At 42.1% G+C, this 27,006-nt stretch overlaps 1 protein-coding gene across 1 annotated transcript in view; it reads left to right on the forward strand.

Annotated features, from left to right (window-relative positions):
- The first annotated feature begins 11,107 nt into the window (after positions 1–11,107).
- The window catches only part of DHRS7B (dehydrogenase/reductase 7B), a 59,639-nt gene continuing 43,740 nt past the window's right edge, over positions 11,108–27,006 (forward strand). Inside the window, exon 1 of the mRNA XM_036101866.2 lies at positions 11,108–11,200. Coding sequence (XP_035957759.1) covers positions 11,181–11,200 — 20 coding nt within the window. The 5' untranslated portion in view covers positions 11,108–11,180. The remainder of the gene's footprint in view (positions 11,201–27,006) is intronic.

The raw sequence follows: 27,006 nt of genomic DNA on the forward strand, positions 1-27,006 counted from the left end.
TCTTGGAATTTCTGGGATGGAGGGAATATGAAATTTGAAATATTGAAAGATATTGCTCAGTTGCCCTACTTAGGAGTTTAGAACAATGACATTGATCACCAAACTAAAACTGGATGGGATTAAGAGTACAGTTTAGTTTTTGTGTCACGTGTATCCCCATTCTCATCCTCTTTCTCAGAGGGTCCCCTTCTACATCTTCTCTTCCTCTTTCTATGCCCTTATTTCACCAGATCCTTGGTATCAGTCAGGACAAGCTAGGTTATGCTGTATAAGAAATGACCCCTGTATTTCAGTGGCTTCTTGATCATGTATATGTCCATTGTGGGTCTGTGCTCTGTGCAAGTCTCAGCCTATTAACCAATTTTGCAGTTCCTATAATGATCACAAGATGCCCTTCAGCAACAACCATCAGGAAACCTTGAAAAAACAGAGGCTCAGTCAGTTAAGTGTCTGCCTTCAGCTCAGGTCATGATCTGAGGGTCCTGGGATCGAGTCTCGCATTGGACTCCCTGCTCAGTGGGGAGCCTGCTCTTCCCTCTGCCTGATGCTCCCCCTGCTTGTGCTCTCTCTCTGACAAATAAATAAATAAAAATCTTAAAAAGAAAAGAAAAGAAAAGAAAAAACAGAGGGTTATTACTTAAAAGACATGGAAAATATGCAACACCTGGTGCCACACAGCAAGGTTGGGGGTAGAGACAGAAGAGCGAGCATGGGCCATGAGTTCTACTTTTATTGGGGTCAAGGGATGGGGGCCTAGGGTTTCACAGGCTCACTCCTAATTGGTGAGTTGAAAACATAAGAGGGGGAATTTAAAGTGCAAGGAAGAGAAAATACAAGTGGTTCAAATAGTTATTGAAATCAGCCAAGATTTATAAATCAAAGGGCCCTGAGTGGGAAGAAGGTAGCCTGGCTCTGTGTGTGGTCATGTGGCAGGCAGTGTGTTTATTTGACTTTGAAGTGGATACCTGGGTGATCAAAACTTAAGTCAGGCACTTGTATTGAGAGAGAGAGAGAGAGAGAGAGAAGACAGCCTCTGTCAAGGCTTACACTACAGTCTTCTAAGGTCCCACCTCTCACTTTCTTCATTCCAGGACCCAGACTATTGGAGAAGCCACTATATGGGACATTGCTGATCTTAAGGCAGAAAGAAAAGAGGCATGATAAATCACACACTGATTTCTACAGGTTTTGCTCAGAAGGGACACATGTCACTTCCGCCCACATTTCACTGGTTATGGAAATCTAAGGGCCACTCCTGAGTTCTACAGAGCAGAGATGTTTAATCCCTCTGCAGGGTGGGGTACCACATAGGAGTGAACAATAATTCAATCTACCACAGCCCTATTCTCTTTTTACCTCACAGTGTGGACCTGGGGCTCAGGCCCTTTCCCTTCCCCTAAGGTGATCCCGTGGACTCCCATGGTCTCTGCTCTGTCTCCAGGCCTGACAAATTGGCAAATCCAATGCTTGCTGGGCAGCTCTAGAGGGCTCCCTTGCCAGAACCTCAACCCCAACACATCTAAAGTTGAGTTCATTTCATCCCCCACCCCTCAGCCAAACCTGCTTCTTCTCTTACACCTACATCACCCTGGATCCTGCTCAAGTCATGGTTGCCTCTCCCTCATCCAGCCCATTGCCAAGTCACACTGAGGCTACACTTGCTGTGTCTCTGGATTTCAGCATCTCCAACTCCATTTCTGCCCTCAGGACCCTAATTTTGAAATCCATTCCCTTCATTATTCCTGAACCACCTGGCACATGGTAGGTATACAAGAAATATTTATTAAGGGGCGCCTGGGGGGCTCAGTCGTTAAGCGTTTGCCTTCGGCTCAGGTCATGATCCTGGGGTCCTGGGATCGAGCCCCACATCGGGCTCCCTGCTCCGCGGGAAGCCTGCTTCTCCCTCTCCCGCTCCCCCTGCTTGTGTTCCCTCTCTCGCTGTGTCTCTCGGTCAAATAATCTTTAAAAAAAAGAAATATTTATTAAATGATGAATTAACTTTCCATAATTCCTTAATGTGTTTTCTGTGAACTTGCATTAAGTTACGTGCTGAACCGTGGACAGTGTTACTCCTGTTTCCTAACTGGGCTATCTGCCCCTACTGTCAACCCTCTTCCATCGTGTTTCAGAGAGAAGCTGTGCGGATCTTCCTGACCCAGCGGACGAAACTGCTCAAGTCCCTGCTCTGAAGCCAGTCCTGTCTCCTCACTCCCAGCTGAACGCAGGCCAGTCTGACCCTGTCTGCCCTCCAAATTCTCATCTTCACCTGGCCTGCACAGTGGCCAAATCAAACGACTGACCATCTCTGTGCCCTTGCTAATGTCACTAAGGGTGAAATGGACATGTCCAGGTTCTCTGTATCCTGCAAAGACCCACACAATATCTACTCTTCCAAGAAGCCTTCCTGGATGCCCATCCCTACTCATCTCCTTGTAAATTTCCACAAACTGTGCCTGACACTCTCTATACTGCATGCCATTTCTCTTGTTCCAGCTAAGTGTGTTCATGTCTTCTCTTTCCCTCAGATCCTGAGCTTCTTGTGGGCTAGAACCGTGCCCGCTGTACCCAACAGTACCCTACAGGTAGTAAGTACTCTATAAGCATTTGTTGAACAAATACGTGGGAAATAGGAAGGAAGAAAATGAGGTGCGTTTCTCCACAAAACATACCTAGATCCAGGATGATGTCCTGTCAGTACTCTCCTGAGCACTTACAATATACTAAGCCCAGGGCTGAAGTCCTGGGCTCCAGCAGCTGAACCCGCAGACTCCTGGGCTCTCGTTGTATGGTTTTCCACCTGCTTCTGCGTAGGCAACGGTGGGAGCTCTCACTTCCCATTTCATCTTCCAGATCGGCCCGTTTAAGCTAACCCAGAAATGTCACAGACCATGTGCTGCCACGGCTGATGGGACTGCACGTGGGCAGTAAGCACACAAATAGCTTTTCACAGAGTTTTTGATAATCACATGTGCTTTTTTTAAAAAACCAAAAATACCCTCGCGATGGCAGAAAGTCTCAAAGTTGCTAAATGGCAGACGCTGCAGCTTTTGAGTCTAGAAGATTCAGGCCCTTCCTGGGACAAACCTTGAGATCAAAGCTTGTCTGCCTCAGAGAGGGATGTGACCACCTCACACACACACACACACACACACACACACACTCCGAAATCCACGGCCTCTGTTTTGGCAGAATCTCTGCGCTGGAGTCATAGAGGAATATCGCACCGACCAGCTAAGCTACCTCGTCCTCCACTCCCTTAGATGTGCCGGGTGAACAGTGAAGGGGAAGCGGGATTGCTTTGTGAAGCCGTGTCCTTAAGGGAAGACAAGGAATGGAAGATACCCACTCCCTTCACCAGAGTTGTGTACCCACAATTCTACAAAGAGGAGCGTAAGAGGTAGGGGAGCTGGCAAGAAGGTAAGAAAGGCACAGACAAGTCCCTCCTCTCGGGAGAATCAACACAGACGCCTCCTGGTCAGGGGAGAAAATGGAACCCGGGAGAGCAGCCCGCGCAAGATGGCTCCTCGGGGGCCGCGCGCCGCTCGCGGGCGCCACCTGCTGGAAGAGTTCGGAACACACCCTTCTGCGAGCCCTGCCCTCCCCCCGCGTGCGAGGCTGGAAACCCGCTGGCTGCCGCTGGGCAAGGCATTTGTCCCCGGCTTCGTATTCGACAAGATCCTCGATTTTAGACTGCTGACTTTACTGCCCTGGGAGGCCACGGAGTCACGGAGAGGCGCTGACGGGAGGGAGAAAAATGTCGCTTCTCATACGATCTACACTCTTGTCCCCGCCCCACCCCTGGGGCAGCTGTCACTAGATCTCCCCAGGAATTCTGGAATTGTAAACAACACAAATACATCACATCTTATTTGCGTGTTGAAATCATTGATTTGTTAAATGGAAACCTTAAAGGTATTCCATAAGTATTGTAATCGCATTTGGGGATTTTTTTGTTTTTTGTTCTTTTGTTTTTTCTTATTTTTTTAAACACACCGGGAGCTTTTAGAAGATGGAAGCCCTGGGATTGAATATGGAAGAGAAAGGCAAGTAAGACCACTTATTGAGTCGGCATGGACACGTAGCAACCATTAAATTGACATGTTTTGGGGCGCCTGGGTGGCTCAGATGGTTAAGCATCTGCCTTCGGCTCAGGTCATGATCTCAGGGTCCTGGGATCGAGTCCCGCATCGGGTTCCCTGCTCAGTGCAGAGCCTGCTTCTCCCTCTCCCTCTGCCACTCCCTCTGCTTGTGCTCTTCTGTCTATCTCTCTGTCAAATAAATAAATAAAATCTTAAAAAAAAAAAAAAATAAATTGACATGTTTTGATTCAAACCAAACCCAAAGAGTTCCGGTGAGCATAAAATGGAATTGGCTTTGAAGCAGGGTGCGTGCGTGCGCTGCAGAGCGCTGCTTCTCTGCCCCCGGGGGCCCAGAGTCCGAGAACTTACTCCCCGGACTACAAAAGAAGACGTCCACAACCAGCTGTGGAGCTGTGGTCGCTCACTGGAAAATTATAACTATTTCCAGGGGTGTGCTCTGGAATCAGACTCCTCAGGTTCAAATCCCAGTGTCTGAAGGTTAATTTTTTTCCATTTGACATTAGCACATTGTTTGACACACAGATGTCTTTGACAGGAGCAGAATTATCTAGTAGAAATTCTAGAGGGGAGGGGGGTGGGAGGATGGGTTAGCCTGGTGATGGGTATTAAAGAGGGCACGTTCTGCATGGAGCACTGGGTGTTATGCACAAACAATGAATCATGGAACACTACATCAAAAACTAATGATGTAATGTATGGGGATTAACATAACAAAAAATTTAAAAAAAGATTCAAGCTAAAAAAAAAGGAATAGCGGTGCAGAAGGAACGTTTATCAGTTAGTGTACCTTTGCTGTGACTCGTCTAGCACTGTTCCATAGAACTTCCTGAGATGGCAGAAATGTTCTCTATCTGTAATGAACACTTGAAATATAGATGGTGTGACTGAGGAACTGAATTTTTTATTTTATTTTAATTAATTTACATTTAAATAGCCAGATGTAGCTAGTGGTGACTGTACCGGACAGCACAGTCTTGGACCCAGATGCCACCAGCTTCCTGTGGAAAAATTAATCTTACGAAAATGTTTATTCCATCTGACACTCCTAGCCTTTTATGGGTGTTCTTCTCGAATATTATGTCTGATTAAAAGTTTGAAGAAATACAGTGTACATATTATTAGTTAGATTAGGCAACAGGATCCTACAGGACATTTTTACTTAAAAAGTTTTAGAAATCCTCCCCAGGGAAGAAATACAGGCTCTCTGAGAGTCACAATCTCTGTGCAGTAAAGACCAAACACTTGCTTTTCTCGTAAGTTTCAGTGAGTAGCACTAAAACTCCCCTTCCTGCCAGGAAGCTGAACATTTCCCAGGAACCACAAACAACAGAACATGTTGGGTGTGTTTCAGCTTTGTGCTTTTTTTTTAAATATATATATTTTTAAGTAATCCCTACACCCCTACACCCAACGTGGGGCTCAAAATCATAACCGTGAAATCAAGAATTGTGAACTCCACCAACTGAGCCAGCTAGGCGCCCCTTAGCTTTGTGCTTTCTGCTCTCACACGGGCAATGTTCTAAAAACTGCATTGCCTTTCTTCTGTTATCTCTTCCCAGTTGTCCTTCTGACCATTTACTATCTTTGGCATAACCTTTATACTCACAAATACATCTCCGAGATGAAGAGGGGATATGACAAGTGCAAATACAAGTACTGCAAACTACTGATTCGATTCCACGTGCTTCGGGAAGGCGGTGGTCTTTCCTTGCAGCTCCATGTGGTGGAGGAGGCATGGAGGGGTCCTTTGCATCATCCCGCAGCCTCCAAGTAGCATCATATGAAGCACATATCAGAGGGAAACCAATTTTATTAAAAAGATCCATGGGCTGGGAGGATGGGGTCATGTTAGAATTCTTGTCGCTAATAGAAAATTTCTCCTTAGAACTACACAAAATCTGTGTCACTACCAATGAAACATTTTTTTCCTTTTTCCGCTCTCATCAGAGGAAAATATGGTTACGTATCCTTGTATTCTTGCACCAATAATTCCACCACCAACAGCAATCAAAACAACAGCTACAGCTTATTGAGCACTAACTTATGTGGCACTTTACAGGTGTTATTGCCTTTGGTCTCACACTTTATTATTTTCATTTTAAGGAGATGTTAAGGCGGAGGTGTTAAGAAATTCAACACTTGTCATATGTGTTTAATTTTAAACTTTATTTTGAATGAATTTTAGATTCACAGGAAGTTGTAGAGGGAGTATAGAGCAGTATAGAGCATGATTGTATTTCAGTATCAAAGCCAGGAATCTAACAATGTATGTGTGTTTGTGTGCGTATGTGCAATTCCATGTCATATGTGTAGATTTGTGTAACCACCGATACAATCAAGATACAGAGTTATTGTATCACCACAAACATCTCCTTCCTACTATCACTTTATAGTCAAAATCATTCCCCTTTCTCCCATGGAAACCCATGGCAACCCCTAATCTGTCATTTTAAGAATCTTATAGAAATGGAATCCTAAGTAGGTAACCTTTTGAGGTTGGCTTTTTTCACTCAGCATAATGCTCCTGAGATTCAGTCAAACTATTGCATGAATCAATAAGTCATTCCTTTTCCTTGTTTATTAGTATTCCATGGTATGGATGTTCCACCGTTTGTTTAACCATGAGAGATATTTTGGTTGGCTCCAGTTTTTGTCCACCACAAGTAAAGTGTCTATGAACAATTGCGCTTGGGTTTTCATCTTTTTGTAAGTTCCTATTTCTTTGGGATAAATGCAATTACTAGGTTCTATGTTTACTTTTTTGTTTTGTGTTGAGAAACTATCACACTGTTTTCAGGAGTGGCTGTACCGTTTCACATTCCCACCAACAATGTATGAGAAATCCACTTTAATTTTTTCTTTTCCAATCTGTATGCCCTTTATTTCCTTGCCTTGCCTTATTGCACTGGCTAGAACTTCTAGTACTAGGTTGAATAGCATCAGTGAAAGTGAACATCCTTCCCTTGTCCAATTTTAGAGGGAAAGCATTTGGTCTTTCACTATTAGCCATATGGACAGCTGTGGGTTTTTCATAGCTGCTGTTTATCAGGTTGAGAAAGTTCCCTTTTATTCCTAGTCTGTTGAATGTTTTTATCATTAATGGGTGTTTGATTTTGTCAAAATCTTTTTCTGCACCAACTGATACGATCATATGTTTTATTTTCTTCATTAGTCTCTTAATATCATGGATTGCTTTGATTTTTTTCAAATATTGAAACAGCCTTGCATTCCTGGGATAAACTTCACTAGGTTATGGTGTATAATCCTTTTTACATATTGCTGAATTCTAATTGCTAGTATTTTACTAAGAAGTTTGCCTCTAGATTTATGAAGAATGCCGGTCTATAGGATTCTTTGTTTCTTTCTTTTCTTTTTTCTTTTGGTACTGTCTCTGTCTGGTTTTGGTATCAGGGTAACACAGACTGACTTCATAGAATGAGTTAGGAAGTGTTCCCTCCTCTTCTAATTTCCGGAAGAGATTTGTAGAACTGGTATTACTTCTTTAAATGTTTGGTATAACTCTCCAATTAAACTATCAGGGCCCAAATATTTCATCTTTGGCAGGCTTTTAATTATTTCTTTAATAGTTAAAAGGCTATTCTGCTTTTCTATTTCATATTGGGCAAGTTGTGGCAGTTTGTACTTTTTAAGGAACCGGTCCATTTCATCTAAGTTGTCAAATCTATGTGTTTAAGTTGCTTTAGTACTCCCTTCTGATGTCTGTGGGTCTGTAGTGATAACACCATTTCATAACTGATATTAGTCATTTGTGTCTTCCCTCTTTTTTTTAAAATTTTATTTATTTATTTGACAGAGAGACACAGCGAGAGAGGGAACACAAGCAGGGGGAGTGGGAGAGGGAGAAGCAGACTCCCCGCTGAGCTGGGAGCCCCATGCGGGGCTCGATCCCAGGATCCTGGGATCATGACCTGAGCCGAAGGCAGACACTTAACGACTGAGCCACCCAGGCGCCCCTGTGTCTTCCCTCTTTTTTGTCAGTCTTCCTAGAGGTTTATAAATTTTATCTTTTGAAAGAACCAGCTTTTTGTTTCATAAATTTTGTTTTAAAATTTCATTGATTTCTGCTGTCTTTATTATTTTCTTCTGTTTGTTTTGGTCTTTTTTTTTTTCTAATGTAGTTTTAGCTTGTTTGAGACTGTTCTCTTTTCTAATGCAAGTAAATTTCCCTTTCAGCACCTTAGCTGTGTCCCATAGGTTTTGATATATTCTCATTTTCATTATATTCAATGTATTTTTAAAAAATTTCTTGAGACTACCTTTTTTGACCTATGGATTATTTAAAAGTGTGTTGTTTAGCTTCCAAGTTTTTGGAGGTTTTCCTCTTAGTATTCTCTTGATATCTAGCTTGATTCCATTGTAGTTGGTACACACTCTATATAATTCCACTTCTTTTAAACTTGAGGTTAGCCCAGAATATGGTCTCTTTTGACATATGTTCTGTGAGTGCTTAGAAAGAATGTGTTCTCTGTTGTTGTTGGGGGATGTCCCACAAATGCTGATTAGGTCCTGTTGGTTGATGGAATTGCTGAGCTCTTCCATGAATGTGGGGTGGGAGGTGGCCCTGTTGCTGCTGAGCAGTGGTAAAGGTCCTAACTCTTCATTCAGTTCCTCTAACACCACCTCAGAGAGGAGGGAGGGGGTACCTCCTTACCATTAAGTGGGGGTGGAAGTCCAGGTTCCCCACACAGTTTCCACTAACACCATAATGGGTGAGAGCCTTCTGCCCAATGGGAATGAAAGTCCCAGCTCTCTACTTGGCCTTCTCTGACATTATATCAGCAGAGGGAAGAAAGGGGTAGCCGGATCCCTTTATAACGTGGCTTGAGGGAAAGTCTAAGCTTTCCACTCAGCCTTTGCTGGCAGGGGTGAGTGTGGGGCTAACGTATTTTTCAGGTTATTGGCTGGAGTAGAGCCATTGTTTAAGTTTTCTGTCTTCCAAGGCTGCCCTTTTCCTTGTCTTTCTAGTTAGAGAGAGCAGCGGGCTTTTTGGGGGGGACTTTGTGCATGTTGGCATTTCTAGGTTGCCTGCACCTCTAGTATCCAGTTTGGGGTAATGAGGCAAAGAATAAAAACCAAAACCAAAACCAGGGAACTCACCACGTTGTTCCTTCAGTCCCAAGGTCCCTAACCAGTGTGCCTTCCCTCTACTTTTCAGATACTTCTTATGCTTTTAAAAATATATATTGTCCAGGGTTTTTAGTTGTACTTAGCAATAGGAATAGCATGTCTATTCTGTCTTCTTAGGAAGTCCCCTGTCCCGTTTTCATTGAAAGCCATGGGGTCTATTTGTATAATATCCTGGCTGGGAAGTTAGAGTTCTTATACTTGCATTTGACAGAAGATCCAACTCAAATTGGTCATAAAAACATTGGAATTTATTCTTGCTTCCAGAACGACTCCAAGTAGGACTGAAGTTTATGTTGGCTAAAGGGATGGATGATAGGCTTAGAAAATTAACCCTAGGAAACTGGCTCAGTCTTGCAGTAAGGACTCAGGATCATAGTGGGTTTGTTAGTGGGATATTCACACTTTGGGAACTAGCAAGCAGGAGTCTAGAGTTTCAGGGTGCCTGGGTGGCTCAGTTGGTTACGTGTCTGCCTTCAGCTTGGGTCATGATCTCGGGGTCCTGGGAATGAGCCCCGCATCAGGCTCCCCGCTCAGTGGGGAGTCTTGTCCCTCTCCCTCTGCCCTGCTCCTGCTTTCTCTTTTCTCTCTCTCTCACAGTCTCTCTTTCTCTCAAATAAATGAAATCTTAAAAAAAAAAAAAAAAAGGAGTCTAGAGTTTCCAGAACAGTGGACAGGAGGCAGGAGGGTATACAAACTCCTGTGAAAATGTCTAAGAAAAACATAGTAAACATATTATTTGAAAAGATAACTAACAGAAATACAATTTCCTTTTTCCAGATTTTGTGAGTACTTGTGAGGATTTCCATGAAAATTAATTGACTAAAGTGAATAAAAGCAACGTACAGAGCAGTGCTACGGTATGCTGTTTGTACAACAAGGGACAATGGGGAGAATGCTGAATGTACACATAATTGCTTGATGATGCATAAGATAGCTCTGGAAAGACAAACATAGCTAATAGCATTGTTGCCTACCGGGGAGAGAACTGGGTACCTGGAGAACAGGAAGGAGATTTTTCAACTTACACACTTTTGTCATCTCTTGAATTTTGAACTATGAGACTTCTCAGTTTCTCTTTCAACATCCTCTTCCCATGGTTCCACTTCAACCACTTCAGATCTTTTAAAAAATTTACTTGCAAGAATTACTTATATATCCTGAATAAAAATTATTCTCAGATATATGTATTGCAAATATCTTCTCCACTCTATTCCTTGCACGGTACTCTCTTCTGTCTTTCGATGTCTTAAATTTAAGGATGCCCAATTTATCAACCTTTCCCTTTAGGGTTGGTACTTTCTGTGCCCTGGTAAAAATCATTTCCCTAACCCACGGTCACAATATTGTGCTGTTATTTTCTAGAGTTGCACCTTTCACATTTAGGTGTACTTCTGAATTGATTTTTTGTACGAGATACGGGTCAAGGCTCATTACTCACCCCCAACCCCTATCGGCATTCAATTGATCTAGCACTATTTAATGAAAATAACTTTCCTATTGCTTTATGGTGGCTCCTTTGTGGAGAAAAAATATGCCTACATGCCTGTGGGTTTGTTTCTAGCCTCTTCTTTTCCATTGATCTTCTTATATATCGCTGTTTTCATTATGTCTTTATAATTTATAATGTCTTGATAACTGGAGCATACATTCTCCAGTGCACCAACCACTTACCCCCAGCCCAACACGCCACCGAGAGAGTGCACGAAACCCAAACCACGAGCTTCCGAATTTCCCTCCGAAAGAGGGAGGGAAGCCGCTTAGGTAGGAGCTGGCCTTTCAAACCTCGCACTCCTGCGCATGCTTCCGGCACCTCGAGGAACGCACGCCCGACACGCACGCGCAGCCCAAGGACCGGGATTGGACGGAGCTTCGCTGGAGGGGCGAGCGAAGTCTTGCGTCACTTCCGAGGCGGGAGGACGAAGTTGATTGACCATGGTCACGGAAGCGACCAGGTAGGGGCTGGGGAGGAAGCGACCTCGGCGGCGAGGGGCGGAGGGACGGGCCCGGAACGAGGCGCGCGGCCGTATCCCGACTCGAGTGCATTCCCGGCCCCGGCGAAGGGAGGGAAGCGGGTTTGGAGGCCGAGCGGAGGCCGCGGACCCTGAGGGGCACGCCGCGTCCCTGGGCGGGCCTCTGGCCGCCCGCCGCCCCCCGGCTCTGAGGGAAGATTCAGCTCCGGCGCTTACACTCGAGTCTTGCTTCTGGCGCTTTCTCTTTGGACAGCTGGCGCCTTCGCTGACGTCCCTGTGGCGGTGTGAGCGGCTGGAAAGGGCGGACACACCCAGGCTTCGCGGAGCGCTGGGGGTGCGCCCCGGGCGAGGGCCTGTCGCTTTCCCCGATTCCGCACCCACGGACGGGCAGCCCGGCGGCAGCGGGCGTGACCCAGGCTCGAGCGCTAGAGGCTGGTGGCACTAAAGCCTGGCGTTAGAGACCCAGGATTAGCAAAGGAGATCCCGTTTTCACGAGGCAGGGGAGAGTATTGACTGTGGAGCACCCGCAGCAGGGGGCTGTTTAGATATCTTACTCCTCCAGTCCTTGCTCCGCCGCTTCCTGCTTGTGCGTCTTTGGGCAAATGTCTTAAATTCTTGGCGCCTGGGTACTCAACAGTAATTTTGAGAATAAGACGCCCATATTCGTGAAGTGGTTGTGAAACGTCAAGGAGATTGCCTGTAGAATGCACCCCCCTCCCCAGTGTCTGGCACATAGTAGTTACCCAATAAAAGGTATCTGTAGAATTCTCTTTTAATTTCCCTTCGTATAGTGATTTGAGAGTTGAGAAGTTACTTCTGGGCTTCATATACACCTATGTTTAGTGAGCTAGTACTTGATTCTTGTAGTGGGCTTCCCAGGAAGTGCTTTCCGCGTCTTCCAACCTGTGTGGAGGTGGAGGGAGGGGGGTTGGTGGTGAGGAGAACAAAGAGGAAGCCGGTTTCTAAAGGAGTGGCAGGTGGAGCAGGGGATCCTTAGCTTGGCGGTCCAGAGATACAATTAGTAAAACTGATCTAATTCTTCAGAAGGATAGGGAGGGGAACTAACTTATGACTGTGTCTCTTGTAGATATCTCTCTTACTCTTCACCACAAAAGAGTAAAGTGGGTGGTATCATCATAAGCGTTCAGTGGAGTTATGACAGCTGAGATTACACACAACAAATACGTGGGGGAGGCAGACTTTTAGAACTAGGCCTATGTGTAAAACCTACTCATTTCTAGTACAGGGGTTGCCTTTGAAGAGGTCCTTGTGAAAGAAGTTATATTTAAAAGGTAATCTGGAGCCTTGTCATAATATAGCTTATGAACATACAGAGGGTCTCTCAACTTTTCCTAAGGTAATGATGCTTTTTATTTCTCCTGAGGCTTATGATGGGAAGGAGCCAATATGGGAGGAAGAAGTAGGGTCATGACTGAGCCTTGGTCAGGAGTGACCAGTAAGGCTGAGTGCTTCTTCTTGCTGGGATTTTCTGGGCTGACCTTCTATTAACCCCAAAGACAGTGTGGTGAGGCTTCCAGATTAGCAGTTGACTGTAGTTTATGTAGTCCTAATAGGGCTCGCTTTAAAAGGAGGCATTATAAAGATGGATATGGATAAATTATGTTTTGCTGAATTAATTTTTTTCAGGAAACAGAAGACCACCTAATTTGTTCTATTATTTTCCTTTGCAACGTTTTTTTTTTTTTCTTTTTTAAGGTTTTATTTATTTATTTGTGAGAGAGAGAGAGCACAAGCAGGGGGAAGTGGCAGGCAGTGGGAGAAGCAGACTTCCTGCTTAGCAAGGAGCCCGATGTGGGACTCGATCCCAGGACCCTGGGATCATGACCTGAGCCCAAGGCAGATGCTTAACCAACTGAGCCACCCAGGTGCCCTCCTTTGCAACATTTGAAGCTTCTTTAGGATCATTCCTTTTATTCCTGGGTGCAAGGTTTCTTTTATTGTAGAAAACAGACTTTGAAAAAAAAATTTATACCATTGGAAAGGATCTTTGTTGTAATTTTTTTCTGGATTGTAGATTGATTAGGGATCTGGTAGAAACACTAAAACAGTAGTTACCATGTGTTAATTTTATGGCATATACTGAGCCATTTACCCAAGGGGGAAGTACTATCTTATTTATTTTTTAAAGATTTATTTATTTATTTTAGAGAGAGAACGCGCCTGTGCTTGGGCGGGGGGCAGAGGGAGAGTGAGAAAGAGAATCTTCAGCAGACTCCTCACTCAGCGCAGAGCCCAACACAGGGCTCTATCCCACAACCCTGAGATCATGATCTGAGCCGAAATCAAGAGTCAGATACTTAACTGACTGAACCACCCAGGTGCCCGGGGAAGTACTATTTTAGTTCCATTTTTTACAGATGAAGAAATTGAGGCTCAGAGAGGTGGAATGATGTGTCTAAATTTGGAGAATCTAAGAGAGAACAGAAACTGTGTTAAAGGGGGGTATCTTGGGGAATATAGAATACACCAGGAAGGGAGAGAAAGGTTATCCTCAGATGCTGGAGAACACTGGAATGAAGGGACCTTTTCTCATTAAGGCATGGAGTTTCCTACTGGGAGGGAAGGCACTTAAAGGCAAAAACCTGTTGTTTTATCTGCATATCCTGGGCCAAGGTCAGCACAGCTGGACTTAGGTCCCTAGGTTTTGAAGTGCAGGTCTGGAACCCTGCTGCCCTGCAATAATGGATTGATAATGTACTTTGCTTTGAAAGAACCTGACACTGTATACAAGAGTGTGCAAATCACATAAATGCATGATCACTTCACATCCAAAAAGATTCTTGGCTATTTATAAACATCTATTTGAGGGTTCTTTTAATTTTTATTTAAAAATGTTTTTCTTATTGGGTGCCTGGGTGGCTCAGTCGGTTAGTCGTCTGCCTTCAACTCAGGTCATGATCCCAGAGTCCTGGGATCGAGTCCCACATCGGGCTCCCTGCTCAGCGGGGAGTCTGCTTCTCCCTCTGCCCTTTACCCTGCTTGTGCTCTCTCTCACTCACTCTCTCTCTCAAATAAGTCAATAAAAATAAAAAAAATCTAAAAAAAATGTTTCTCTTATTTTTTAAAATTTTAATTCCAGTGTAGTTAACACAGTGTTATATTAGCTTCAGGTGTACAATATAGTGATGTAGCAATTCAGTATATTACTCAGTGCTCATCAAGATTAAGTGTTCTCTTAATCCCCTTCATCTATTTCACCCATCTCCCCACCCACTTCCCTCTCATAACCATCAGTTTGTTCTCTATGGTTAAGAGTCTGTTTTTTGGTTTGTCTTTTTTTTTTCCTTTGTTCGTTTGTTTTGTTTCTTAAATTACACGAGTGAAAACTTACGGTATTTGTCTTTCTCTGACTCATTTTGCTTAGCATTTATTCTTTAGCTTAGCATTTATTCTTTAGCTCCATCCATGTTGTTGCAAATGACAAGATTTCATTCTTACTTATGGCTGAATTGAATTTATATGTACAATCCATTACGTAGATGTATATATATACACAGACGCACACACAATATATTACATATATACAATAAGAATACTATATAATAGATGTATATATACATATTATACAATATATGTATGCAATATGCATATATATTATACAACATACATATATATATACAGAATGTATCATATATACACACACACACACACAGTGCATTGTATATATATACCACATCTTCTTTATTCATTCATCTGTTGATGGACACTTGGGCTGCTTCCATAATTTGGCTATTGTAAATACTGCTGCAGTAAACATTGGGGTGCATATATCCTTTCAAATTAATGTTTTCGTATTCTTTGGGTAAATACCCAGTATTGCGATTCCTGGATCATAGGGTAGTTCTATTTGTAATTTCTTGAGGAACCTCCATACTGTTTTCCACAGTGGCTGCACCAGTTTTCATTTCCACCAACAGTGCAAGAGGGTTCTTTCTCTTCACATTCTCGCCAACATTTATTTCTTGTGTTTTTGGTTTTAGCCATTCTAAAAGGTGTGAGGTGGTTATCTCATTGCAGTTTTGATTTCCATTTCCCTCATGATGAGTGATGTTGAGCATATTTTCATGTGTCTGTTGGCCATCTGTGTATCTTTGGAAAATGTCTGTTCATGTCTTCTGCCCATTTTTTAATTGGGTTATTTGTTTCTCGGGTGTTGAGTTTTATAAGTTCTTTATATATTTTGGTCACTAGCCTTTTATTGTATATGCCATTTGTAAATATCTTCTTCCATTCGGTAGGTTGTCTTTTAGTTTTGATTGTTTCCTTCACTCTGCAGAAGTTTTTTATTTTGATGTAGTCCCTATAGTTTATTTTTGCTTTTGTTTCCCTTGCCTTAGGACACATATCTTTTTTTTTGTTTTTAAGATTTTATTTATTTGAGAGAAGAGAGCACACATGAGCAGGGGGGAGGGGTAGAGGAAGAGGGAGAAGCAGACTCCCCACTGATCAGGGAGCCTGATGCGGGACTCCATCCGAGGATCCTGGGATCATGATCTGAGTCAAAGGCAGACACTTAACCAACTGAGCCAACCAGGCGCCCCATAGGACACATATCTTGAAAGAAGTTGCTATAGCTGATGTGAAAGAAATTACTGCTTGTGCTCTCTTCTTCAGGGTTATTAGATAATACATTCCTATAGTGTACTTAAAATACTTTATTCAGATTTGCAACTGTATGTTTGTATAAAGGGAGCTATGTTTGTGTTTAGTCAAGAGCATGGAATGTATCTTCCCTAACAAACATTCCTCTTTTTCTCCGTAATGAAAGTAGTTAACATTCATTGAGTGTTGTGTGCCAGACTTTATGCTAAGCATTTTATTGGATTATTCAGTTCTCACAATAACTCTGTAAAGTAGGAATAGTTATCTTTATAGAGGAAGAAATGGTCTCAGAGATGGTAAGAAATGTATCCAAAGGCACAGAGCTAGTGAGGGCAGAGCCAGTTCTATGTACTCCAAAAGCTAGTGTTTATCTATGTATTTCATTCATTCCTTCATTTAGCAGAACACACCTACTCTCTACCAGCGATGTGCTAGGTGTTGGGGATACAATGATGGCCCAAACAGACACAGTCCCTGTTGTCGGGTTGCTTCTAAGTCTAACAATGGAGATAGGCAGAAAAAGAATTACAAACTAAATGTTAATTACAGTTGTGGTGCGTGCTATAGAGGACGGTAGAGGGTGCTGTGAGAATGTGTAATGGGGCCATTTGGCAGCGGGAGAGAGTGAGGGGAGACAGAGGAGGCTCTGCTGAGGAAATACTCAGATCTGAGACCTTTAAGGACTGAGCTGGAGTTAAATTGGGCAAAGAGAAGGGTGAAGAGTTACCAGGGGGAGGGAAGGGCATGTGTGAAGCCTCGAGAATAGGAGGAGCTTGTGTCTTATGGTTACTGTGTGGCCAAAGGATGGCAAATGTTGCCCAAGTCTAACACAAAATGTAGATAGGGGTCTTACCCCAGTCTTGGTTTATTTGCTTCTCAGAATTTATAATCAACTCCACAAACCATATCTGTTTTCCAGCTCTGATTAGAGTCCAGCCTCCTTCTTCAAACATGTGGTTAGACCTCTGGTTGCCCACAGGATGGGGATTGGGGATGAGACGAGAGATAAATACCTAAATGGGAGACTTAGTTGGCATTGGTAATTTGTACTACAAAGCTAAATAGACACTGAGTGCCAATATTTTGTTTCATCATATTGTCTCTGGTTTGCAGAATGATTTAACAAACATTTTATAGCCCCACTATGGTCCACACCCTATGTTAGCCACCTAGGATACAAACGTATAAGGACGTTCTGTTCCTTTGCCAAGCATAATTTAATGTTTTATATGCCTTCCATTTAAGGTGCTGCAGGTTTTTTAAGAAAGATTTTATTTACTTACTTGAGAGAGAGAGAGAACGCCAGCAGGGGATGGAGCAGAGGGAGGAGCAGAGAGACAAGCAGACCCTGTGCTGAGAGTGGAGCCCAAGGTGGGGTTAGATCCCATGACCCTGAGATCATGACCTGAACCAAAATCGAGAGTCGGACGCCCAACTGACTGAGCCACCCAGGTGCCCCTAAGGTGCTTCAGTTGTTTTGTCAACATTATTCTTCAACATATATTTATTTAGCATTTATTATGTGCTAGGCACTGGGCTAGGGATACAGCATGAGCAAATAGTCATGGTCTCAGCCCTCATGGAGCTTAAGCTCCCATTTGGAGCTGGAAGCCAGTGAGGGAGGGAGAGTCAGGGAGATGAGGTTGAAAAGTTAGGCTGGGGTCAGACCATGCAGCCCTCATAGGTCATGCCAAGGATTTAGGGCTTATCCTAAGAATGGTGGGAAGCCGTTGAAGAATTTCAGTCACGAGAGTATCAGCAGGTCTGTGTTATTGAAAGATCACTTTGGCTCCTCAGTGGAGGCAAAAGTCAATGGATTTGAGGGCTATTTAGGAGGTAGATCAGCAGGGCTTGGTAATATTTTCACTCTGGGATGAGAAGGGAAAGGAAGGTGTTAGGGCCAAGTCTTCATTTTCTGGCTTGTGCTTCTGTGATAGGAAACCCCAGAGGAAGAACATGAGTTCAGTTTCGAAAAAGATGTCTTTGAAATAATCCAAGTGGAGGTGTCACAAAGGCAATGGTCTAGGAGGATCTGTCCCTCAGATGACAGTAATGGGCTAAGTCCCTAAAAAAAACTCTTCGAGGAATTTTTTTTTTCCATGTATTGAGGGAGCCATCAAAGTGGGGAAAGTGACAGTGAGGTAACCCAGCAGGGAGTAAAATTTCTCCACATTTATGTTGGGGAAAAGTTAAGATCTGCCCACCTTAGAAATGGTCTCCACAAATGTGGAATGAAAGAAACTAGTTCTATTATTGAATAAGCATTAACCCAGACTGGGATACATCACAAGTATTCTGCTAATGAGATTACAAAAACAAAAACGAAATTCTACCATTTACAATTCATTACATACACAGTCTCAAGATTAATAGTAATCTTGTAAGAACACTTGACAGCACCATTTGATGTACATGCTTTCACAGTTCCTCCTAAATTCACCTGGTAATTGGGGTGGCCATCTGTACTAATTAATTGCCTTTATCTGAAAGAAAAGTAAAACCTCTCTAATCTCGGTGTGCAGAGATTAGAGGTGTGTAGGCTAAACTCCTACCGTGACTGGGAGAGGGGGCGCTGTCTTACTGGGCATTTACATTTAAAAGAGATGGCTTCTAGGACCTTCAAAAAACCTTCCTGAGTCCTGCAGCTAGCTTATTTAACCTTTAAAAAGATTTGCATACATATCAAAGGACAGAGGAAAGTTTTATAAATACTAGGTTATTCAAAGAAATGCTCTAAGAAAAAGGAGAGAGGAAAAAAGATCTCTTTCCCTTTTGGCAACAGAAAAGCCAATTTTAAAAATTCACTTATACTTATGGTGCAGTAAAATGTTGGACTGGAGCACACACAGAATGGGGATGATTCTGAAGAGACTTTGAAGTGAGTTCCATGTAGTTTTGCATAGTTAGGATGCCCTCAAATGGTCAAATGTAGCCCATAATTTCTTGTACATTGATTTAAAGAAGAATGTAGATCTGGGTCCTCCTGGTAGTTTCCAGCCAAAACTCTTGTCTCTCATAGTTAACCCTTCCAGGGCTTGTCTTGTCCTTCTTAAGGTCAATAATGTCATTTCTTAGTCCTACCCAATGTTAAAAAACAAAATTCAAGTAAGTAAAATTTAAAGATTTTTTTTTTAAGATTTTATTTATTTATTTGACAGAGAGAGACACAGTGAGAGAGGGAACACAAGCAGGGGGAGTGGGAGAGGGAGAAGCAGGCTTCCTGCAGAGCAGGGAGCCCGGTGCGGGGCTCGATCCCAGGACGCTGGGATCATCATGATCTGAGCCGAAGGCAGACGCTTAACGACTGAGCCACCCAGGCGCCCAAAATTTAAAGATTTTATTAGCTTTATTCAATGATTCATGAATCAGGCAGCGTCCCATCTAGCAGACAGAAAGGAGCTTCAAGAAGCTGTACAAAATGAAAAACTTTTATAAGCAGAAGGGAGTGGGAACAAGGAAGTTATACTAGCAAAAAGTGGATTGGTTTTGGCAAGGTCACTTTCCTTTAGGGGATTGCAGGAGTCTATCAGATTACCTCACTAATGCTGACCAGGTGATTCCTGAGTGGTTTAAGATTCCACTCCTGGAAGAGTCTGAGACTGTAATTAAACTAAGACTTGGTTTGGTGATGTGGGGCTTAGCATACGTGACTCTGTTTTGGGTCTTTTGCCTTGTTTTTAACCCCAGTTATACACAGATGAGACCTTTCTTTGGTAGGTAGTGTTAAGATTTTAATGCAGAAATGAACTCTCCATTAATCTATTCTGGAAAGCTACAAACATGAGGATAGAAATTGAGGTTGAATGGCAAGTAAATTTAGCTTGGAAGCTTCTTGCCACCCACCAAGGTAGGAAATTGAATAAAGGCTTTTAGATTCTGACTGAGCTCTCCCTCCAATCTCCTTAAGTTCATGGTAACCTGAGACTTGTCTACTCATCTGCTTTGTGGGAGGGAGAGGTCTGCTGATAGCCACTGAATTAATGGAACATTGCTTACCAGTAGTTTGAGCTTGTTTGCTGTAGCTAGAGCTTTACTTTATCAAGTAAGATCTTATTTGTACTGGGAGCATTGTTTTGAAGGGAGATGTAAGATTTTCCAGGTTTATGTAAGATTTTCCAGGTTTATATGAGTAGTACTTAGCAGTTGTTAAACTGGAAAGTGTATTAGGAAACTACTATTGCTTCAAAATTCTCTGTGAGTATGGTATTATAGTCCAGATTGGCTTAAAACATTACCTAAACTGAATCAAGGAAATTGTACTGAGTTCCTATTAAGCAATTAGCTTGTTTACATTCAATTCTTGCATAAAAGCCTTTGTATTTTATTTGGGTGATTGCAGCTGAATGTGGGGATCTATTCATCTAGACAGTATTAAAATTCTTCCTGTTTAGGGCTCCAACTAAAGGATTACTAATATTATTATTTATCCTCTATGTAATGCACTTAATGTGGACTTTAGAGTCTGAATACCTGGTTCAAATCTCTGTTCTACCACTTGCTAGCTATGTGACTTCAAGTGCTTTTCTCATTTAGCAAATGGAAATTACTATCATACTCATGGGATTGGTATGAGGAGGAAATGAGATCATGGGTATGGAGTCTGTAGCCCAGTAAGTTGCAAACACTAAAAAAAGTTAGTAATTGTTATTAATATTTTTCTTTACACAGTAGCCATATATGGTAACAAGCTAAAAGTTACTTTTTTAAAGTACATTTTGGACATTTGTGTAATATTATTGTTTCACTCCATTAAACTCATCATGTGTGTTAGAAACGGTCACAGAATAAGTAAAAGATTAATTATATTAGAAATAGAAATGCACTCTGGTGCAGGAGTTGGGATATCTAGTAATTTCTGCCACATTTTCAAGGGAATGAAGGATTGTGACATTATATCTTGTAGCATTCTGTAATGTATAAAAAGCTTCTGAAAGCAGCATTGTCCCTCTTTTCCTATCAGTTGCTGGGTCTTTACAAAGGGCAAGCTTTTTTCTCTCTTCTTAACCTGAAGATTTACAAATTGTGACAAATAGTGGTTCTTTTTGTGCATACTGTACATGCACCTCCCAAGGGCCCAATCCAGTAGGTTGCACAAAAGTGTTACAGCTTTTGCTCTCCACTGACTCTTTGGATAGCGATTGGGGCCTGAAGTTCCAGCTCCTGAGAACTAGGAGATAGGAGTACCGCGAGGGAGCCCAAGGCGCGACAAGTGTTCAGTTTTTTCATTTCACATATGCTGCCCATTTGTTCTTATTCATCCAACAGTATTGGTGTCTGGCACAGGAAGCAAGCAGAGAATTGAGGGGCTTAAGCCACCAGAGAGAGTCCACATGTGGACAGATCAGGTACAACCAGGTGTTCCAAAAGCTCTGGCATAAGGCACCAGACAGTTCTGGGCTTTCTTCTTGATCTGATTTTTAGGTTGAGAAACACTTACATGAGGTAAACTTGCAACAGCAGAGGAGGTTTCTAGCAGCTGGGGTAAGCAATTCCAATGGACCCCACTCATCACTTTATAGTATATGAGGAACTATACTCTCTTTATCTCTTATCATAACTGTCTTGAGACGTGTGTAGAATGAGGATTATTTCCTTATTTTATAGGTAGGGAACCTGGGGTCCAAAATGGAAAATAAGTTCCATTATAGAACAGGAAATAAATGATGGCAACATTTTGACTCCACCATTGCTCCACCATGTAGTAATTATAGTGATTTGCATTTCATTTGTAATGCTGGACTGCCTCAGTTTAAGGAATCTAGACTTATGAAAATCCAGGTGTACTAATTCACTCAGGTTTAAGAGGTGAATATTCACATTGCAGACGGATTTTCTAGCAAAGGTAGGTATTCTAAGTTGTATTCAGATGGACTTAGGGCGGTTTGTGGATTTCCTGATATTTCCACAGTTTATTTGTATAAACTTATATTTTAGCAGATTCAGTAGTAATAAGGTTTCCAAAGGAATCTATTCCAAGAAAAGATAGAGAATTTTTAAAATTCAATATATAAATTTAAAAACTGTGGTACTTAATTTTCCTCAGTCAGTGTTTCTCAGACAGTAATGCCCCCCAAAAAATTGTTTAAAAAATGTAAATGCAGCTTCGTAGGAAAATGTCTGTTATGTTCCTCAGTGTGTTGTGTGTGGTAGAATATTGTACTGTGTAGAACTGTTTCAATTAATGAAAAGGGGGATAAAAAAAGAGAAGGTCACTTCATTGTTAATTGGTGGATAAGGAGAGATGAAATTTAAATAGTTAATTTGGCCACCCATGAGTGCTAGACATAGCAAGAAAGATTAATTTATCCATTTTCCTTGTTCCTTTTTTTTTTTTTTTTAAAGATCTTATTTATTTATTTGTCAGAGAAAAAGAGAGCACAAACGGGGAGTGGCAGGCAGAGGGAGAAGCAGGCTCCCCGCTGAGCAAGTAGCCCGATGTGGACTCCATCCCAGGACCCTGGGATCATGACCTGAGCCAAAGGCAGACATTTAACTGAGCCACCCAGGCATCCCTTCTTTATTTCTTCTTTTCACCCTTTCTGACATTACCTACCAACTTTCTAAGTGGATAACCCAGTAATTATAGAGATCATTGCTATCATTTCTAATCCTTCCTGCAACTGTGTGAGGCAGATAAGGAAACTGGCTGAAATATTGAGTAACTTGTCTAGAGATACTTCCCTAGTTAGTCTGGTTATTGGTATTTGAACCTAGGTCTGCTTAGTTCCAAAGGCGGTTTGCTATATCATATCAGTAATTTGAAATTATCATCATACCTGTCATTTATATCTTAATAGAAAAATGGTAGCTGGAACTTGATCTTAGGTAAAAATCAAGAGAAATGTGGGGCACCTGGGTGGCTCAGTCGTTAAGCATCTACCTTTGGCTCAAGTCCTGATCCCAGGGTCCTTGGATTGAGCCCCGCATCAGGCTCCCTGCTCAGCGGGAAGCCTGCTTCTCCCTCTCCCACTCCCCCTGCTTGTGCTCCTGCTCTCGCTATCTCTCTGTCAAATAAATAAATAAAAATCTAAAAAAAAAAAAAAAAGAAATTTAAAGAGAAATTTATTGGGAAAAAGATTACTGAATTGTAAGAAACAAAGTTTGGTTCTGAACTGTATCAGGAGAAAGATGTGGTTGGACAACTCTAGCTACTGACACCAGGCCAGAGATACTGGATAAAGTGAGAAAATGTAAATTCTTACAAGAAGCAAATTTCACAGTGATCTAGTATCTTTTTTTTTCTTCCCATCTTTTTTTTTCTTCCCATAAACTTGAAATTAATAGTAGTTGCTTTTTTTCCCCCAACATTTTAAATTTAACTTGGCCACACATCACGTCTTATAAGCCATCTTTTGAAAGTTTCTAATTGACATGCAGTATTTGATTATGAAGGCATTCAGATAGGATGATTTGAGAGAGAGAATTTCCATTTGATTAGGTTTGTGTTATTATCAGTTATTATCCGTTTTAATTTCTAGCAGTAGGAAAAAGTCCATTAAGTCCTTGGGATGAGGTGGGAAGACTTCTGGTATGGTAAAGAGGTTGCAAATTTCCCCAAAAAACTAACTACAAAACAGGACAGATTTGTCAAAAACAACCATTTCAAAGGTCTGGAAATTGACCAAAGGCACACCAACAAATTTGAAAAGCATTTATTCATGAAAAAGCATCGAACAGGGGTGCGTGGGTGGCTCAGTCGTTAAGTGTCTGCCTTTGGCTCAGGTCATGATCCCAGGGTCATGGGATGGAGCCCCGTGATCACCCCGTGATCGAGTCCCGAATCAGGCTCCCTGCTCATCGGGAAGCCTGCTTCTCCCTCTCCTACTCCCCCTGCTTGTATTCCCTCTCTTGCTGTCTCTATCTCTGTCAAGTAAATAAATAAAATCTTTAAAAAAAAAGAAAAAGAAAACGCATCGAACGTTAGGTGAGACCAATGGGAATCTGTGGTGTTCCTGCCTGGGCTCCTCCCATCCCATCCCATACCCCCAGCTCAGTTAGTGTAGTAGTTCAGCCAGGTGACCAGCTGTCTTACTGTTGGGGCTAGCTATTTGGAGCAGAGAGAAAACCAAAAACCATGCCCAGCAGCTTTCTTAGTCTTAGGTTGTGGCCCTGGTTGGGCAAGCAGTGAACCAGTAGACGAGCTAGAAATTTGACAGGTCCTATAAGTAAGACAGCCATAGGTAGGCTTGATAAACCCCCACGTACTCTGGATGACTGGAAAGCTACATGTATGAGCATAGTTTGCTAGAGAGGGCCCAAGCTATCCACAGATCCCTGGATGACAGTGCGCAACTACAGAGGAGTTATGAGAAAGCTTGATGAAAAGGAAAAGCTAAGGAAGACTTGAAAATTGCTTGAACTTTGAACGTACTTCCCATACCACACATAGATCCATCTGCAAAGGGTAGAAGCTGTATTTGTCTGAGATGTTTGGGCACAAATACTGACATATAATGGTTGACTATTAAGATATTCAGATAACCACCAGTAGGAATCCAAGCATAAAAATAAAAATAAGAAAAAAAGAAAAACTGAGCAGAGACCTCAGTGGCCACATACTGTGGGTGAACCAAAATCCATAGGTTTAGTACAAGCAAGTTATTAAATTTTAAAAGTCTGCTACTCTACCTGTCTCCAGAGGAGAAAATGAGAATCTGGAGTTGCTACAGTGTAATAGCTAAAATAGCCAGTTTTCAATAAAAAATGTGTAAGAAATGTTGAAAAAACAGGAAACTGTGACTCATACCTAGGGGAAAATAGCAAAAAGAACAAAGGTTGAAGACAGATTAATAGAGCCTCAGAAATCCTTGGGACAATATCAAGTGTACTATCATTTGGGAGTCTCAGAAGAAGAGAGAATGGAGCAGAAAAAGTATTTAAAGAAATAGTGTCCCAGGGTGCCTGGGTGGCTCAGTTGTTAAGCGCCTGCCTTTGGCTTAGGTCATGATCCGAGGGTCCCGGGATGGAGTCCTGTGTCAGGCTCTCTGCTCAGTGGGGAACCTGCTTCTCCCTCTCCCTTTGCCTCTCTGCCCCCCCCACCCCCGCTTGTGCACTCACTCTCTCTGAAATGAATAAATATTAAAAAAAAAGAAATAATGTCCCCAAATCCTGAAATTTGACAAAGAACACTATTAGTTTCCTATTGCTGCTATAAGTTACCACAAATGCAATAGCTTAAAACTCCATAAATTTATTATCTTATAGTTCTTAAGGTCAGAAGTCCTAAAATCAAGGTATCAGTGAGATTGTATTCCTGCTGGAAGCTCTAGAGGGAATCTGTTTACTTGCCTTTTCCAACTTCTGTAGGCCATCAACATTCATTAGCTCAGGGCCCCTTCCTTATATTACTCTAACCTCTACTCTGTTGTCACATCTACTCTATGACTCATCCTTCTTGCCTCCCTCTTATAAGGACTCTTGTGATTGTATTGGGCCTGCCCAGATAATGCAGGATAATCTCCCCATCTTGAGATCCTTAATTAATTGCATCTGTAAAGTTCCTTTTACCATATAAATAAAATAATATACTCATAGGTTCCAGGGATTAGGATGTGGACATCTTTGGGGGATTTTATTCAGGCTACTATAAGCATCAGTATATATATCCAGGAAACTCAGTGAACCCCAAGTAGGGTAAACATAAAGATTCTCATCTAGATACATCATAGTAAAACTGTTGAAAGCCAAAGATCAAAGTTAAAAGCAATAAGAGAAAAATTACTACTCACATACAGGGGACAACCATATATGATTAATGGCTTAACTTCTCATCTTAAAGAATGGTGTTGGAACTTCTGGTTTCTTATTCAGCATGTAAGGAGCTTAGAAGTTGCCCTTCCATCCTAACAAGTAAAAAGCAGAAAAAATGGAAAAATCAACCAACTCTTAGATCCATCAGAGTCATGAGATCACAGAGCAAACTTTTGCCACCCAAATTGGCAAAACAGGTGGATACAGAGAATCACACTTGTTGGAGCAGTACTGCTGCAGGAAAACCTGAACTGTAATTGACAGATTGCTGGAGGCTCAATGTGGACAAGTCTGAGAGTTAAAAACTCTGGAGTGACCCAGTCTAAAGGGAGCCCCACAGTTTTGTGAGTTTTGACTCCAGGAGCTCTACCAGGCCCTCACAGTGAATACTGGGAGAAAAATTCCCTTGTGCTTCTGTTATGGGGAGGGAAAAGTAACTTTTGAAATATGGCAGAGCATTTTGTTCTTAACAAGACCTGCCCTCAGGAGAAACTGTTTTATCTAGGGAACTTACTTAGGGAAAGGGATATACTCAACTCCAGCTCCCTCTAGTCATCCTGTCCTAGCTAAGGAGGGGGATAAAACCCTGAGAACCACTGATGAAGTTCACAGTTAGGGGAATAGGCTTACCAAAAGACTAGATCTAATCATTGGACCATAGCATGCTTCTACTGCCTCTTCATTTCTCAAGGCCTATTTACTACAGTTCTTTTTAACCAGTACATCATTTCTGCCTTTCTTTTTTTTTTTTTTTTTTTAAGATTTTATTTATTTATTTGTCAGAGAGAGCTAGAGCACAAGCAGGGGGAGCAGCAGGCAGAGGGAGAAGCAGGCTTCCCACTGAGCAAGGAGCCTGATGCAGGAGTCAATCCCAGAACCCTGGGATCATGACCTGAGCTGAAGGCAGATGCTTAACCACCTGAGCTACTCAGGTATCCCGATTTCTGCCTTTCAAGAAAATAGTACAAGACATACTGAAAGACAAAAAATAAAGTTTGAGGAGACCGAACAGCATTAGAACCAGAGTCAGATATGGCAGGAAAGTTGGAATTATCAGACTGATAATTTGAAAACTATGATTAATATGCTAAGGAGTTTAAAAGAAAAAAATAGACAACATGCAAGAACAGATGGATAATATAAGCAGAGAGAAAATCTAGGAAAGAATAAAAAAGAAATGCTAGAGATAGAAAACACTCTAAGAGAAATGAATGTCTGATGGGCATGGCTGAAGAAAGAATCTCTGAGCTTGAGCATATGACAATAGGGACTTTCTGTCCTATTCCTTTTAGTTCCTTTCTTCCCAAAACTGAAAAGCAAAAAGACAGAGAGATATATAAGAACTGTGAAACAACTACAAAAGATGTACTATATACATAATGGGAATATCAGAAGGAAAAGAAAAAGAATCAGAA

The sequence above is a fragment of the Halichoerus grypus genome, chromosome 2 (genome assembly GCF_964656455.1).
Source record: "Halichoerus grypus chromosome 2, mHalGry1.hap1.1, whole genome shotgun sequence".
NCBI classification, from domain to species: Eukaryota; Metazoa; Chordata; class Mammalia; order Carnivora; family Phocidae; genus Halichoerus; species Halichoerus grypus.